The sequence below is a fragment of the Heteronotia binoei genome, chromosome 15, assembly GCF_032191835.1.
Source record: "Heteronotia binoei isolate CCM8104 ecotype False Entrance Well chromosome 15, APGP_CSIRO_Hbin_v1, whole genome shotgun sequence".
Taxonomy (NCBI): Eukaryota; Metazoa; Chordata; class Lepidosauria; order Squamata; family Gekkonidae; genus Heteronotia; species Heteronotia binoei.
This window is the reverse complement of record NC_083237.1, coordinates 19,335,740-19,349,645: the sequence shown is the minus strand read 5'-3', so window position 1 is coordinate 19,349,645 and position 13,906 is coordinate 19,335,740. Positions and strand designations below refer to the sequence as shown.

The following is a 13,906-nucleotide window of genomic DNA, read 5'->3' as shown; positions in this document are numbered from 1 at the left end:
GATGGTATAAGCAGATCGATTGGGCTTGCTTGTCCCAACCTAGGTGTTCAAATCCCGGTTATCTTGGTTTCAAAGAATCAGTGCAGGGGGGCCCGTTTAAATGATAGGAGGCCTGTCTACCTCAGCCATAGGCCCAATGGAACAGCTCCGTCTTACAGGCCCTCCGTAATGGTAAATCCTGGAGGGCCCGAACCCCCACTGGGAGCTGATTCCACCAGGTCGGGGCCAGTGCCAAAAAAGCCCTGGCCCTGGTCGAGGCAAGCCAGACGTCCTTTGGGCCAGGGATGGTCAGAAGATGTTGGCTGGTCGATCGTAGCGACCTCTGGGGCTTATATGGGGAGAGACGGTCCCACAGGTATGCCGGTCCCAGGCCGCGCAAGGCTTTGAATGTCAGTACTAAAACCTTAAAGCGGATCCGGTACTCAGTTGGTAGCCAGTGCAAACTGTGCAGCATCAGCCGACTGCTCGCCCGTACAGGCGATTCAGACAGCAATCCTGCTGCTGCATTCTGCGCCAGCTGGAGCTTCTGGATCAGTCTCAAGGGTAAGCCTGTGTAGAGCGAGTTACAGTAGTCTAGACCGGAAGTGACTGCTGCATGCATCACTGTAGCTAAGTCCCGAGGGGCCAGATAGTTTGCTAGTTGTTTGCCGGAGATGAAAAAAGGCAGATGGTGCAACAGCTGTGACCTGGGCCTCCATTGAGAGGGTGGCCTCCAGTATCACACCCAAACTCCTCACCTTCTGGGTTGGCACAAGGAAGGCGCCATCCAGAGTGGGAAGCTTGATCCCCGATCTTGGCCCCCCCCTCCCGATCCAAGTATAGGACCTCCGTCTTAGTTGGATTAAGCTTCAGCCGGCTCAGTTGCAGCCAGTCGTCCACTGCTTCCAGTGCCCTGGTTAGATGATCTGGGGCAGAGTCTGGGTGGCCGTCCATCAACAGATAGAGCTGGGTGTCATCTGCATACTGGTGACAACCCAGCCCCAAACCCCTGGCAATCCGGGCAAGGGGGCGCATATAGATCATAAGCATCATCGGCGAGAGAATAGCTCCCTGTGGTACACCACACTCTAGTGAGTGATGCAGGAAGGTCTTCTCACCAATCGCTACCCTTTGTCCCCGTCCGCAGAAGGAGGAGGAAAACCACTGTACGGCAACCCCCTGGACTCCAATGTCGGCAAGGCGGTGGGTCATTAGATCATAGTCGACCGTGTCAAATGTTGCAGAAAGATCTAAAAGTAGTAGCAGCGCTGACCTGCCTTGATCCAGATGCCTTCTAAGGTCATCTGTGGGGGTGCCCAGAGCAGTCTCCACCCCATGACCAGGATGGAAGCCATTAAGGACAAATGGAAGACACTCCTGTGCAGGTGGTAGCAGCTGAAATTATTCGGTTCATGCACCCAAGGTCACATTGTTTAACACCACATGGCATATTCAGAACAACTGCCACCCAGGGGTTCTTCTGTACTTGTCATCTTTAATGGGATTTTAAACTTTATTACTTAATAGCCTAGTTACCCTTTTAAAATGGACATTTATAAAGGGTAACTAGGCTGTTAAATAATAAAGAAGTGCAGAGTCCTGTACTTTCATATACAGCGAAATATGAGAGGCAGAACTGAAGGATTCTGGGAGAGTTGTTCAGCCCATTAGCCTGATTTTTATATGCATAGCTTGACCCTCAGAAAATACCTCAGGACATGAGTGGGACAGTGAGAGGTGGTGTATTTTCAGTGATGTTTTGTCCTCTTTCTAGGCAGCTGGAACTCTGCTTGTCCGAAGTTGCACGGAGTCACCTGTTCATTGGCATCCTTGGCGAGAGATATGGCCACATTCCTAGAGAGTATTCATTACCGGATGAGCCTCATTATGCATGGGTAAGAGAGACGCAATTTTGACCCTGCTAGGCAGCCAGTTTTAGGAGAACTTCATGATACTGGAATTCAAGAGTGCCAAAGAGAAGCTCAGAAAAGGGGTAGTCTGGAAGTGCACACAGATAAAGGGCTTCCTGTTTTTAGCCATGAAACAAAATGCTATCTGCACACTGGGAGAAGTTATGTAAAATGTGATTTGTGACCAAGGGTGAGGGGGAAGCATCTCTCTCTCTCTGTTTTGCCTGTTTTCCTGTCACGAGCTTTCTTAGTTGATGGTTGCTAGTTATAGGAGCGTACTGTTAAGCTTGTAAAAAGCTTTTCCAGTCTGGGGGAACTCTGTTTGTTAGATTACTTCATCAATGGACATCATGGTTTTTACAGAATAAGAGAAGGAAAAACAGTCTCTCCCCCGTGAAGTTTTCAAGTCAGAAAATTCCAACATTACCTGGAACACATTCAGCCTGTGCTGAAAGCGCTGCACTGGCTACCGATAGGGTACCAGATTCGCTTCAAGATGCTGGTCATTACCTTTAAAGCCCTATATGGCCAGGGTCTTGCATACCTTAGGGACCGCCTTTCCCTGCACATGCCCCAGCGAGCACTTCGGTCCAGGTCTCAAAACCTGTTGACCGTCCCCAGCATCAGAGAAGCGAGGCTCAAAACAACGAGAGCCAGGGCCTTTTCCGTTGCTGCCCCTAGCTGGTGGAATGAATTGCCAGAGGAGGTTAGGGCCCTGGGAGAGCTTCTACAGTTCCCCAGAACCTGCAAAACAGCACTCTTCTGGCAGGCATTTATATGATGGTAACAACTACAGCAACGGGACTGGCCCATAAGAACACCACCGATGGCCTATCTTATCACGCTAAGACGATCCTGAGACCTCCGAGTACAGCTAACTACCAGAATTCAATCGCTGCCTGAAGCTATTATAGTAGCACATGCAAAATGTTTTAACCAATTGTTTTTATGTTTTTATTGTTGTTTGTTTTACCGGTCACACTAATGTGCTTGTGACGACCCTCAGTTTGTGAGCCATCCTGAGCCTGCCTTCGGCGGGAAGGGCGGGATATAAATTAAATAAATGAATGACTAAAAGAGTAACTGCAGATGAAAAAGGGACAGACACGATTAGCAAAACTAAACCCAGAACTGCTATCACGGAACCAGGTGCCTTAGGAGGCTGTTTATGGTGTCTAAATGAATGGATTTGGGTTGTCTCCACAGCTGAAGTCCTACCCGGCAGGCCGCTCCATCACAGAGCTGGAGGCTATTCAGTTCCTGAACGGTTGCAAGAAGCCATCAGCCAAGTCCAGGGCCTTCTTCTATCTCCGAGAAGCAGACTTCCTTGGGTAGCACGTTTATCTTCAAATACTCTCCCTGCTATGCAAAATAGATCCGTGTCAGTTATTCACCCTGTCCCTAACACAAGGGTGTGCTGATCTGGATGAACCGGATAGTCCAGGCTAGCCAGATCTTGGAAGCTAACAGGGTTGGCCCCTGGTCAGTAGTTGGATAGGAGACCACCGAGGACGTCCAACGTTGCTTTGCAGAGGCAGTTTTCTCCACCTCTTGCCTTGGAAACTTTACAGTGTTGCCATGAGTCAACTGTAGCTTGATAGCACTTTCAGTCACCTCTAACAAAGGGTGTTCTTTAAAAAAATCTTCATTATCTTTCTATCCAGGGATTTTTTTGTAGAAAAAGCCCAGCAGGAACTAATTTGCATATTAGGTCACACCCCTGACATCAGCATTGTCTCTCACGGGGCTTTTTTGTAGGAAAAACCCCAACAGAAACTCATCTGCCTATTAGACCACACCCCTGATATCACCATTGTTTCACACGGGGCTTTTTTGTAGGAAAAAACCCAGCAGGAACTCATTTGCATATTAAGCCACACCTCTGACAATTCACCAGTTGCCGCCTAATATGCAAATAAGTTCCTGCTGGACTTTCGCTACAAAAAGGCCCAGCAGGAACTCATTTAAATATTAGGCAACACCCCTGACATCGCAATTGTTTCACCCGTGACTCTTTGGAGAAAAAGACCAACAGGGACCTATTTGCATATTAGGCCGCACCCCCTGATGGCAAGCCAGCCAGAACTGCGTTCCTGATTTTTAAAAAAACCCTGTTTCTATCCTAATTTTACATCAGGGCTCCTGTTGTGATCCGCCCATTCAAATTTTGGATCAGGTCTGTTTTGCATCAGGTCTGTTTGGATCTTGGCATGTGCCATGGAATTGAAAATGTCTTTCAGTTCAATTCAAATAGATTTCAGAATGTTGGATTATGCACAGTCCTGGCCGTAGAAATGGCTTGGGGATTGGGTGTATGTTGGGGACCACGCAAGCTGAGATCCTGGTTTGTTTGCTTGGATGAAAGCATGACCTGCAAAGCCCACGGAAACAAGAAATATTCTCCTCTACCAACCTTTCCCAAATCCTTCCAGTCCCCCCTCCCCTTTTTTTGGTGGGCAAATCCCACCAAAACACCCAAAGTCTTCGAAGACCTCGACCTTGAAGGCAAACTCTTAACAAAATCTGATTTCTTCCTGGTACCAAATTGTGGCTAGCAGTTCTAAGGTGAGTGCGTGTGTGTAAAGTGCTATTGAGTCGCAGCTGATCTACGGTGACCTCGCACCCGCAGGGTTTTCAAGGCAAGAGACGTTTAGAGGTGGATTTGCCATCGTCTGCCTCTGTGTAGCAACCCAGGGCTTCTTTGGTGGCCTCCCAATCCAGATACTAACCAGAGTGGTTGACCCTGCCTTGGCTTTTGAGATCCGACGTACTTGCACAAGCCGAGGCCAACTTGTTCTTGAATGGTTCTTCCTTTTTAATCCAGCAGTGCCCATTTGAACACACAGCAACATGATTGGATGTCGCTTGTAACCACAAATCAGGACATTAAAAACTAGCAGTCCAAAGAAGGCAACTTCATCTAGGACAATGGAGTGTTGCTTTTTTGCTGGATTTTTTTTCCTTACTGAGGAAGGGGAAATTTCCGCTTGGTTGTTTGTCGTGAGCCACTTTTTAAAAAGGCAGAAATCTAGAATTTTGTCCTCAGGGCGGGGTAAACGGTATAAAACAGCTCCCCCCCCCAGCTTTCAGAATCCACTGCAAGTGGGGGGAACATATGAAACTGCCTTATACTGAATCAGACCCGTGGTCTATCAGTCAGTATATGTCTACTCAGACTGGCAGCGGCTCACCAGGGTCTCAAGCTGAGGTTTTTCAGCCTATTTGGCTGGACCCTTTTTAGTTGGGAGATGCTGGGGATTGAACCTGGGACCTTCTGCTTACCAAGCAGATGCTCTACCACTGAGCCACCGTTCCTCCCCAAAGAGCTACCTAAAATTCAATATGCCCTCCATTTGTCCCCAAAAGTTCCGAATGCTCACCTCCTCCAAATTTGTAGATCACCCCTATTAAGAATCACCTTTAGACCCTTTTGCTGCCATTTCTCTCTGGGCAGGTCGGTACCCGAAGCGTGGAGGGCAGATTTTGCGGCTGAGTCAGAAGAGGCTAAGAGCCGGATTGCAGATCTGAAGGACCATCTCAAAAAGCACAAAGATCTGGCTTCGCTTGGCAGGTAAAGGGGAAGAGAAGTCAGTGGCTGCAGTGAGGTAACTTCACTTCTCCCCTCTGCCCAGCAATATCTGTGCTCCGCCCTCTCCCTTCGTAGGTACACATGTCAGTGGGGTGGAGTAGCCCAAGGCCGGCCCTTTGTCAAAGGTCTTGAGGAATTTGGTGCCAAAGTCTTGCGGGATTTGTGGGAAGGCATCTTTCACCACTTTATACAGGTAAGTGTTGGGTACACTGATTTTAAAACAGTAGCGCAAACTTCCAGTTCGTTTCTGAGCTGAATTCATTTACAAGCAGGGTAATTTGAGAACTGCTGCCTAACTATATCATGTGCTGAAGTTGGCAGCAGAGGCTCTGTTTTGCGTTCCCTTAACATTGTGTGGTGGTCAGTGCCTTCTTGGTGGTAGTACCAAAGCTACAGATTTCCTTTTCTAGAGAGGCCCATTAATTAGCTAACATTTCACTGGTGGAATGATAGCCCCGCACCCACTTCCCATTTTGTGGCACTCCTGAATATTTTGTGGCACTCCTGAATAACTTGTAGAATAATTTCTTTTTTAATCTCTGCAGTTTGAAGCTATGTATATAATGTCTTGTCCCATCTCCGCAGGCCCAGGGAGAAAGTTCTAAGGTCAACGGTGAGTCGGAGGAGCCAGAAGAAAGTATCTTGCAGGAATCTTTCCAGGAGTTGCAGCAGAAGAGATTCTGCGCTCGGGCAAAGCTTCTCCGGGCCACAGCTGCCCAGCTGCACGGAGGCAGCATCTGTGTTGTGAGCGGCGAATGTGGGCAAGGCAAGACCGTCTTCTTGGTGAGCACAAGGGGCCTGGGCAGAAAAAGCCCAACAGGAACTCATTTGCATAATAGGCCACACCCTCTGATGGCAACCCAGCTGGAACTGCGCTCCTGCTCAAAAAAAAAAAGCCGTGGTCCTGGCTGAGATTTGATTTGATTTGTATCCCGCCCTCCCTGCTGAAGCAGGCTCAGGGTGGCTCACAGCATAAAACACTAAAAACAGTTGGAACAATACATATTATAAATCATACATTCTATAAATTATTCATTTTATAGTTAAAACAATAACAATTTGTTTGGTGCTGCTAGGTCTTGAGATTATACATATCTTCTTCCCACCCCCTCAGCTTTTTTCTCTTCTCTGCTACAGGCAGCCCTGGCCAAAGAGCTCCGAGCAAAGGCCCCGCGCCACGGAGACCCCGCTCCCGCTTGCCATGTTGTGGCTCACTTCACGAGGGCCCGGCCCGATCAGGCCAACGTCCAGGTCATGTTAAGGCGGGTCTGTGCCCTGCTGAGGAAGCTGGTGAAGCAGCCGCCGTCCCCGCCCACAAGCTACAGGTCAGCAGGGTCATAGACACAGAGGCATTTTTGTGCTGGGGATAGCGGAGATGGAGAAAAAACACCTCCAGATGGAGTCAGAGGGAGACTGAGCTGATTCTTACATGTCCAGGGGAGAAGGGGGACAGTGCGAAATGGTTATTTTTTCACTGAGTAAAGGTAAGTGAATCAACAACAGTTTGTTCAGTTCATTGCATTGTTCGCCCATGAGGCGGAGCTAATACTTGCTTCGAGATGGGTGTTCCAGCCAGTCGAATGCTGGTCAGCTGTCAGTAAGTTCAGGTGGACTATCTAGCTTTTCTTAAGCAGCGTGTGTGTTCCGGTTGATTATACAGACATCCTTCACTTTGTCCCCCCCCCCCCCTGGCAAACTGTTCCAGCTGTATGTATGACATCACATTTTTTCAAGATGACATCACAGGCATTACCCACAGGTGCCCTGTATTGCTAGATTTCCCCTGGTTCAGACTGGTCATGCTGGAAATGTGCAGTCTCCATTGCTTTTTGTTGTTGTTTTTTCTGGAGTTCAGTCCTGGAGGGGAGGAAGTAACCTTTGCATTCAGTGCAGCACGGGTGCTTTAACTGCCCTGAGAAAACATTTGAAGCATCACCGCTGATCTAAAAATATAAACGGAGTCTTACTTCTGGGGGGGAAGGGGTTCCCCTCAGTGGATTTGCATGTTGTGCCCACAACTGGGGAAGCTTCATGGCTACACACTGTCCTCTTGGCCCAAAGACTGCTGGTGTTTCTCGCAGGGGGCTGGTGGCCCAGTTCAACTCCCTCCTCCATTCTGCGGCCCAGTCGCTGAAGCGTCGGCAGTCTCTGGTGGTTCTGATTGACGGTGCTGACCTGATCCATGCAGCCGGCGGGCAGCTGGTCTCTGATTGGCTGCCTGAACAGCTGCCCCAGGTGAGCCCTTACCTGCCTCTTCTAAGAAGGCTTCATTTTATTTATTTATGTTATTTATGGTCTGCCTTTCTCACTGGGCCTCAAGACTGATTACGCAGAATAATTCAGTGCAGTCAACAAAATGGAACAGCCAGTAGACGATGTAATAGGATTTGACTTGTAGAAATCCAGAAATCAACCAGAGGTGAAACCACGATATACATATCAAAACATGACGTATTTTTAAAAAGAAAAAATTGCATAGTAAGAACTTATTCACAGCAGCTGATAAGACAAACTATACACAGTGGCGTAATCTGCAGTTCCTAACCCTTTAGCACAAGCATATTTCTGAAACATAGGCTGATTTCGCACTAGGACTTGTTCCAAGTGGAAAGCCCTTTTGATCCCAGGGCTTCTCTCCATTTTCGCACAAGTTGCCCCAGAGCTACGAGTTGGTGTGCCATCCTCCCGCGGCAAACAGAAACCGCCTGGAAGAGGATCTTGCTTGCTGTGGGAAAGCACCGTGCCGACTCGCAGCTCCAGGGCAACTTATGTAAAAACGAAGAGAAGCCCCGGGAGCAAAAGGGCTCTCCTCCTGAAACAAGCCTGGTGTGAAATCGGTCCTCCATTAATAGTTCCGCCCTGTTTCCTGTGCAAAATGCCCTGTTGAATAATTCAGTTTTGCCCATTGTGTGGAAAGTCCAGAGAGCAGGAGCCTTCCTGACCTCTTTAGATAGGCCATTCTACGGTGGGGGCTGCAACAGATTTTGTCCATTGGCAGGGTGGTTTTGCCCATTGGCAAGGTGGTGCTCACAGAAGGCTTCATTCAGATGATACTCTCGCTTTGTGTGTTGCTCATTCTTTCTGTATGTTAAATAGCAGGTTCGAGACATGGAGAGGCTGGGTTGCCATGATCAAAGCTCTTTATTTGGTTACAGCAGGGGAACGGTGAAACTAAGACCGCAGTACTAGGCCAAAAGGGCCACTATATACACTGCAAAGTTTCCGCGCTGGAACGTCATTGGGTCGTTTGAACCAGCAGGGAGCTGGTGATTGGTCCAGGGAAGAAGAGGTTTGGGTCTTGCTTCCCATAGTTCCCATTTCCCCAGCCTCAGTCCTAGAGGCTCCAATGAGTCAGGCTGGAACTACCCACACACGCACGAAACATAAAGTCCACATACATAACACTGTGGAACAAAGTTCAAGTCCTGTGGCACTTTTGAGACCACCCAAGTTTTATTCAAGGTGTAAGCTTGGAGAGCCAGTTTGGTGTAGTGGTGAAGTGTGCGGACTCTTATCTGGGAGAACCGGGTTTGATTCCCCACTCCTCCACTTGCAGCTGCTAGAATGGCCTTGGATCAGCCATAGCTCTGGCAGAGGTTGTCCTTGAAAGGGCAGCTGCTGTGAGAACCCTCTCCAGCCCCACCCACCTCACAGGGTGTCTGTTGTGGGGGGGAAGGTAAAGGAGATTGTGAGCCGCTCTGAGACTCTTCAGAGTGGAGGGCGGGATATAAATCCAATATCATAATCTTCTTTCATGTGCACTGCATCAGATACATGCACAGGAAAGCTTCTATCTTGAACAAAACGTGTGTGGTCTTCAAGGTGCTACTGGACTTGAACTTTGTTCTCTTGCTTCTGACCAACTTGGCTATCCATCTGAATCTGTCTGTAGGATTCACTCTCTCTCCCCCCTGCAGCGAGTCAGCCTCATCCTCAGCGTCTCTGAGGAATCGGTCCTCCTCAGATCTCTCAAGCGACGGAAAGAGGTGACCGTTGTCTCCCTGGGGCCGCTGGACCCCCCTGACCGAGTGGTCATGGTCCGCAAGGATCTGGCACTGTACGGCAAAAAGCTGGAAGAGTCCGCCTTCAACAACCAGGTAAGCAGAGGGGCTTTTAACGGACCCCATCCGGAAGACGACAGGCGTCCCACGCAAGCGTTCCACACGGCCAGGATTGTGGCACCCAGACATGGAATGGGAAACTTCTGCAGGTCCTCAGCTTTTCCTTTGGATGAGCTTGGTGGTTGGTGGCCCTTGTGAGGGCAGAAAGGCAGGGTCCAGATTGTGCAAATCAGTAATAAATAAATTTTGTGGCCTCTGATGTCAACCAGCAGAGTTTGAGTATAGCAGCCTGTTGAAGGTTTAAAACGCCTGTATTTTTCCAGAGTGTATGTTTTGCTTGTCTGCCCCATCAGGGCCACCAAGGCAGGCGACTCTTCCCCAACAGCAGAATCGACAAAGCTGCGTGAATAAAAGGCTTGTCAGGTTGCGTGATTTAGAATGCCGTTTGGAGTGCTGCTTCATCAGGGTAGACTATTTAAACCAGGGTCAAACTCATTTGTTATGAGGGTCGGATCTGGCATAGACCTTGTCAGGCCGAGCCATGTGTATACCTCTTTAAGATTAGGTAGCAGAGATATAAACTTTATAAAGGACACGGACAAACAATTGAAGATTTAAAGAAACAAAACAAAACCTTAAAACATTAGCACTTGTCAATCTTAAAGGTGCTTTCTTTGTATTTCTTCCATGGGATCCAGGGAACTGAGCAAAGGAAGCTCTGGCTCTTTCCTTCCCTCCCCAGGGGACCAGGAGGGGGAGGAGCCTCAGCCAATAGAAAGAAGAGAGGCTTGGCTCAGTAGCTCTGCTGTGCAATTGAAAGAGCCCGACAAAGCAAGTTCTGCCTCTCCTGCTTCCCCAAGGGAGGAGCCTCTGCCAATAGAGAAAATAGAGTTTTTGCTCTGTAGCTCCTGTGCAATTGAGCAAGCCTTGCAAAGCAAGCTGTGATGCAGAAGAAAGCAAGAGAGAGGGAGAAGGAAGCAGAGGACAGCCAGTTGCCCGGGGGCCTGATAGAAACCCTACAGGGTCCTGATTCAGCCTCCAGGCCACATGTTCGACACCCCTGATTTAAACTATGGAAAAGAGGTCCAGACTGGGAATTCTGGTTGTTTGTCCTCTCCACACAATTTTTGGCAAGGGCCACCATTGCAAAAAAAAAAAAAAAACCTTCGGGGGAGGGGAGAGGATAGATTTGGATGGGCTGTTCTGTGGAATACTGTGGTTGAAATAGCAAGGAGCATACTTTAAGTCTCTTGACCCCTTTTGCCCTCCCAGATGCGCCTCGTACTGCTCAAACGGGGCTCCCGACAACCTCTGTACCTGATGCTGCTGACGCAGGACCTGCGGCTCTTTGCTCTGTATGAGAAGGTGAGGGGGTCGGTACCAGTGGAGGACAGTGCAGCTCGTGTGTGGCCGCTTCTCTCGAGGAGCTCGCAGAGTTAAGCGTTTCACTTCTGCTGTTCTTCCTCCCCCTCCAGCTCTCGGAGAGGATCCAGAAGCTGCCTGTCTCTCTCCCCCTGCTGCTGCAGCACCTGCTGGGGTGCCTGGAGCAGGATCACGGGCTGGAGCTGGTCGCTGTCGCCTTGGCGTCCCTCTGGGCCAGCAGAGATGGTAAGTTGCGCAAAAGGAGGTCGTTGTAAAGGGGGACTGCCCAACAGTGCTGTAGTTTGGCTGGCTCAGCACCAGAGGGGGCCGCATAGCAGCATCTCATGAGTGGTCCTTGGGGTCGCCAGGGTTTCCTTGAGAAGATTCTTGCGGCTGTGCCCGTTACAGGACTAACCGAGCGAGATCTCTATGGCGTCCTGGCTACATGGAAAGAGCTGAACGGAGCCAACGTTGACCTGGAAGAAGCCATTTGTGCCGGGAGACGGGCCGGAGGCTACCCCATGGCTTCTTTCTTCGACTTCCTCCGGAGCCTGAGGGGGTGAGCAGTTCACCTTGGGGTCCTCCGGTGGTTGCCTGGGGACTACTTCGCTTGAATCAACCCTTGGTAGTTTTAAGGCATGATTCAGACATCTGAAGAAGTGAGCAGCGACTCACGAAAGTTCCTCCCCTGCTGCAGTTTTTGTTAGGCTTTAAGGTGCCCCTGGACTCTGGCTCTTTTCCACTGCTGGAGTGTGGGGGTGGGGGGAGAGAAGGGCTTTGGATCACGTCCCCTGGGAGTGCCCTGCTTCTTGAACTTGTCCGGATACCTCACAGAGGGCCAGTCATCTGCCCAGATTGACTAGGTGACTGTTTGTTTACAGCAGATTTCTAGGCTCCCTTTCCTCAAAAATGTTTACATGGCAGTTTATTAGGAAACAAATGGAAACACTAAAGAACATTTGCAGGAGCGATTTAATAAAACCTGTTAAAATCTCCAGCTTGACAGAAGAAAAATAATACTATTTGCTTTCCTGTGAAAAGTGACTAGGGAAGAAATTCCTTCATGACTGTGGCTGTTCAAGAGGTCTGTACAATTCTGGAGCCACCACAGAAAAAGCCCTGGTCCTGTTTAAATATTCTCTTAACTCTTTTAGGAATAGTACTTGGAACAGGGGCTCAAGGGCCGTAGACTGCGTAGAATTTACTCAAAGTGACAGGGCATGGGGTGGCAGGGCCCCCCCCACACGCCTGCAGTGTACTGACCTCATTTCCTGTGTGCCCGGAAGTGATACCAGCACATTGCTGGAAGGCACAAGAGACAAGCTGACATTTGGGGAAAATTCTATATTGGGAAAATACCAGTGTCCCCAGCGATGTCCTGATGACATTTCCAAGTGCACAGGAAGTGACATCAGCCTGTCAGGATGCCTCCTCCAGACACACAGAATTTCCTGCCACTTCTCCTCACATCCAGCTGAGCAGTGGCCTGGAAGTGCCCACTGGTGGTGGAGGGTCCCCTGCCCCAGTAGAGAAATGGCAACCGCGGGACAGTTGTTCTGACCCTAGCCAACTGGGACGTGACTGCAGTCCCTCACTATGGGACATGTTATGATCCTGTTTTGGTGCTTGAGACAAACTGCTCCAGGCTCTGAGGGCGCTTGCTGTGCCATTTCCCTGCAGCCTCCTCAGGGCATGTGGTTCTCCAGCCGAACCCCCTGGCTCCCGACTCCATCTCTATGGCATCCCGTTGAAGACGGCTGTGGAAAAACGCTACCTGAAAAAGCCAGGCTTGGACCGCACAGCCCATGTTCTTTTGGCAGGTAATCTCCAGGTCTTGCTCTGGGAGTCGGAGGGGAAAGGGTATCCGTGTAAGCCACGTCGCCCCTGCCCTATCCTGTGGGAGGGCTCTGACCTTGTCCTCCTTGGCTGGGTCAGCTGAATTTCAGCAGACTGACAGTTCTAGCTGTATTTGACACCAGTAGAGCAGATGTCCCTGGTGTTTCGTTAGTTTGGCGTAGTGGTGAAGTGTGCGGACTCTTATCTGGGAGAACCGGGTTTGATTCCCCACTCCTCACTTGCAGCTGCTGGAATGGCCTTGGGTCAGCCATAGCTCTGGCAGAGGTTGTCCTTGAAAGGGCAGCTGCTGTGAGAGCCCTCTCAGCCCCACCCACCTCACAGGGTGTCTGTTGTGGGAGAGGAAGGGAAAGGAGATTGTGAGCCGCTCTGAGTCTCTGATTCAGAGAGAAGGGCGGGGTATAAATCTGCAGTCGTCTTCTTCTCATGCAGCCCACTGGTGGAAACTTTCTGACCCAGATGGTTCTAGGAGCTTTCGCAACTGTGAGGTTGAATCCTTGATGGTGCTTCCCTATCACCTGGTAAGTGACTGAGCGCTACAAGTAATGCCTGTTGGGGGTGGGGTCAAGGCAGCACTCACTAAGGACTAGGAATCTCCACGGCCGTGATGGTTGGGTCATATTGGGGGCCTTTTGGCAGTATCCTGAGCAGCTGAGTCCTCGCTTTTTTAAAACAGGGAAGAAACATGTTTCTATTCCAGGGGTGGCCAAACTGTGGCTCTTTCGCACAAATAGTGTGGCTCTTGAAGCCCCCACCTGGTCTGGCCCTTTCAAGAGAAGCTTAGGACAAATAGAAGTGTGGAGTCGTGCTTGATCTGTTTGAGATACTGAGCAGTGCCAATTGAAATACGCTTGGTGAGCTGCCTCAGGAAGGATTTACTCTGAAAATGGACAGAAGCAGCAGTTCGGTCGCAGCCACACCTGTTTGGGAATTGCAGTCACACCTGGTTCAGAATTATTGGACTTCAGGAAGTCCTACAAACTAAAAAAGAACATTGTATATTGTCTTTGAAAAATGGGCTGTGAAAGATACTGAAAAATACTGTGGATAATTTTGTTTTTTAGTGTGTGTATATATATATATTAGTTAAAACCCTCATGGAGTCTTCCAAATTTAAATACCCACCACCTCATTGGCTGGCTCAGAGAAGG

The 13,906-nt window shown here is 49.5% G+C and overlaps 1 protein-coding gene across 1 annotated transcript in view; it reads left to right on the top strand.

Annotated features, from left to right (window-relative positions):
• Nucleotides 1–13,906, top strand: part of TEP1 (telomerase associated protein 1) — an 87,736-nt gene that overhangs the window by 48,647 nt on the left and 25,183 nt on the right. Inside the window, 13 exon segments of the mRNA XM_060254943.1 lie at nucleotides 1,754–1,874; nucleotides 3,096–3,220; nucleotides 5,344–5,460; nucleotides 5,554–5,671; nucleotides 6,070–6,261; nucleotides 6,616–6,803; nucleotides 7,560–7,713; nucleotides 9,396–9,575; nucleotides 10,812–10,904; nucleotides 11,015–11,147; nucleotides 11,310–11,460; nucleotides 12,582–12,721; nucleotides 13,188–13,276. Coding sequence (XP_060110926.1) covers nucleotides 1,754–1,874; nucleotides 3,096–3,220; nucleotides 5,344–5,460; nucleotides 5,554–5,671; nucleotides 6,070–6,261; nucleotides 6,616–6,803; nucleotides 7,560–7,713; nucleotides 9,396–9,575; nucleotides 10,812–10,904; nucleotides 11,015–11,147; nucleotides 11,310–11,460; nucleotides 12,582–12,721; nucleotides 13,188–13,276 — 1,801 coding nt within the window.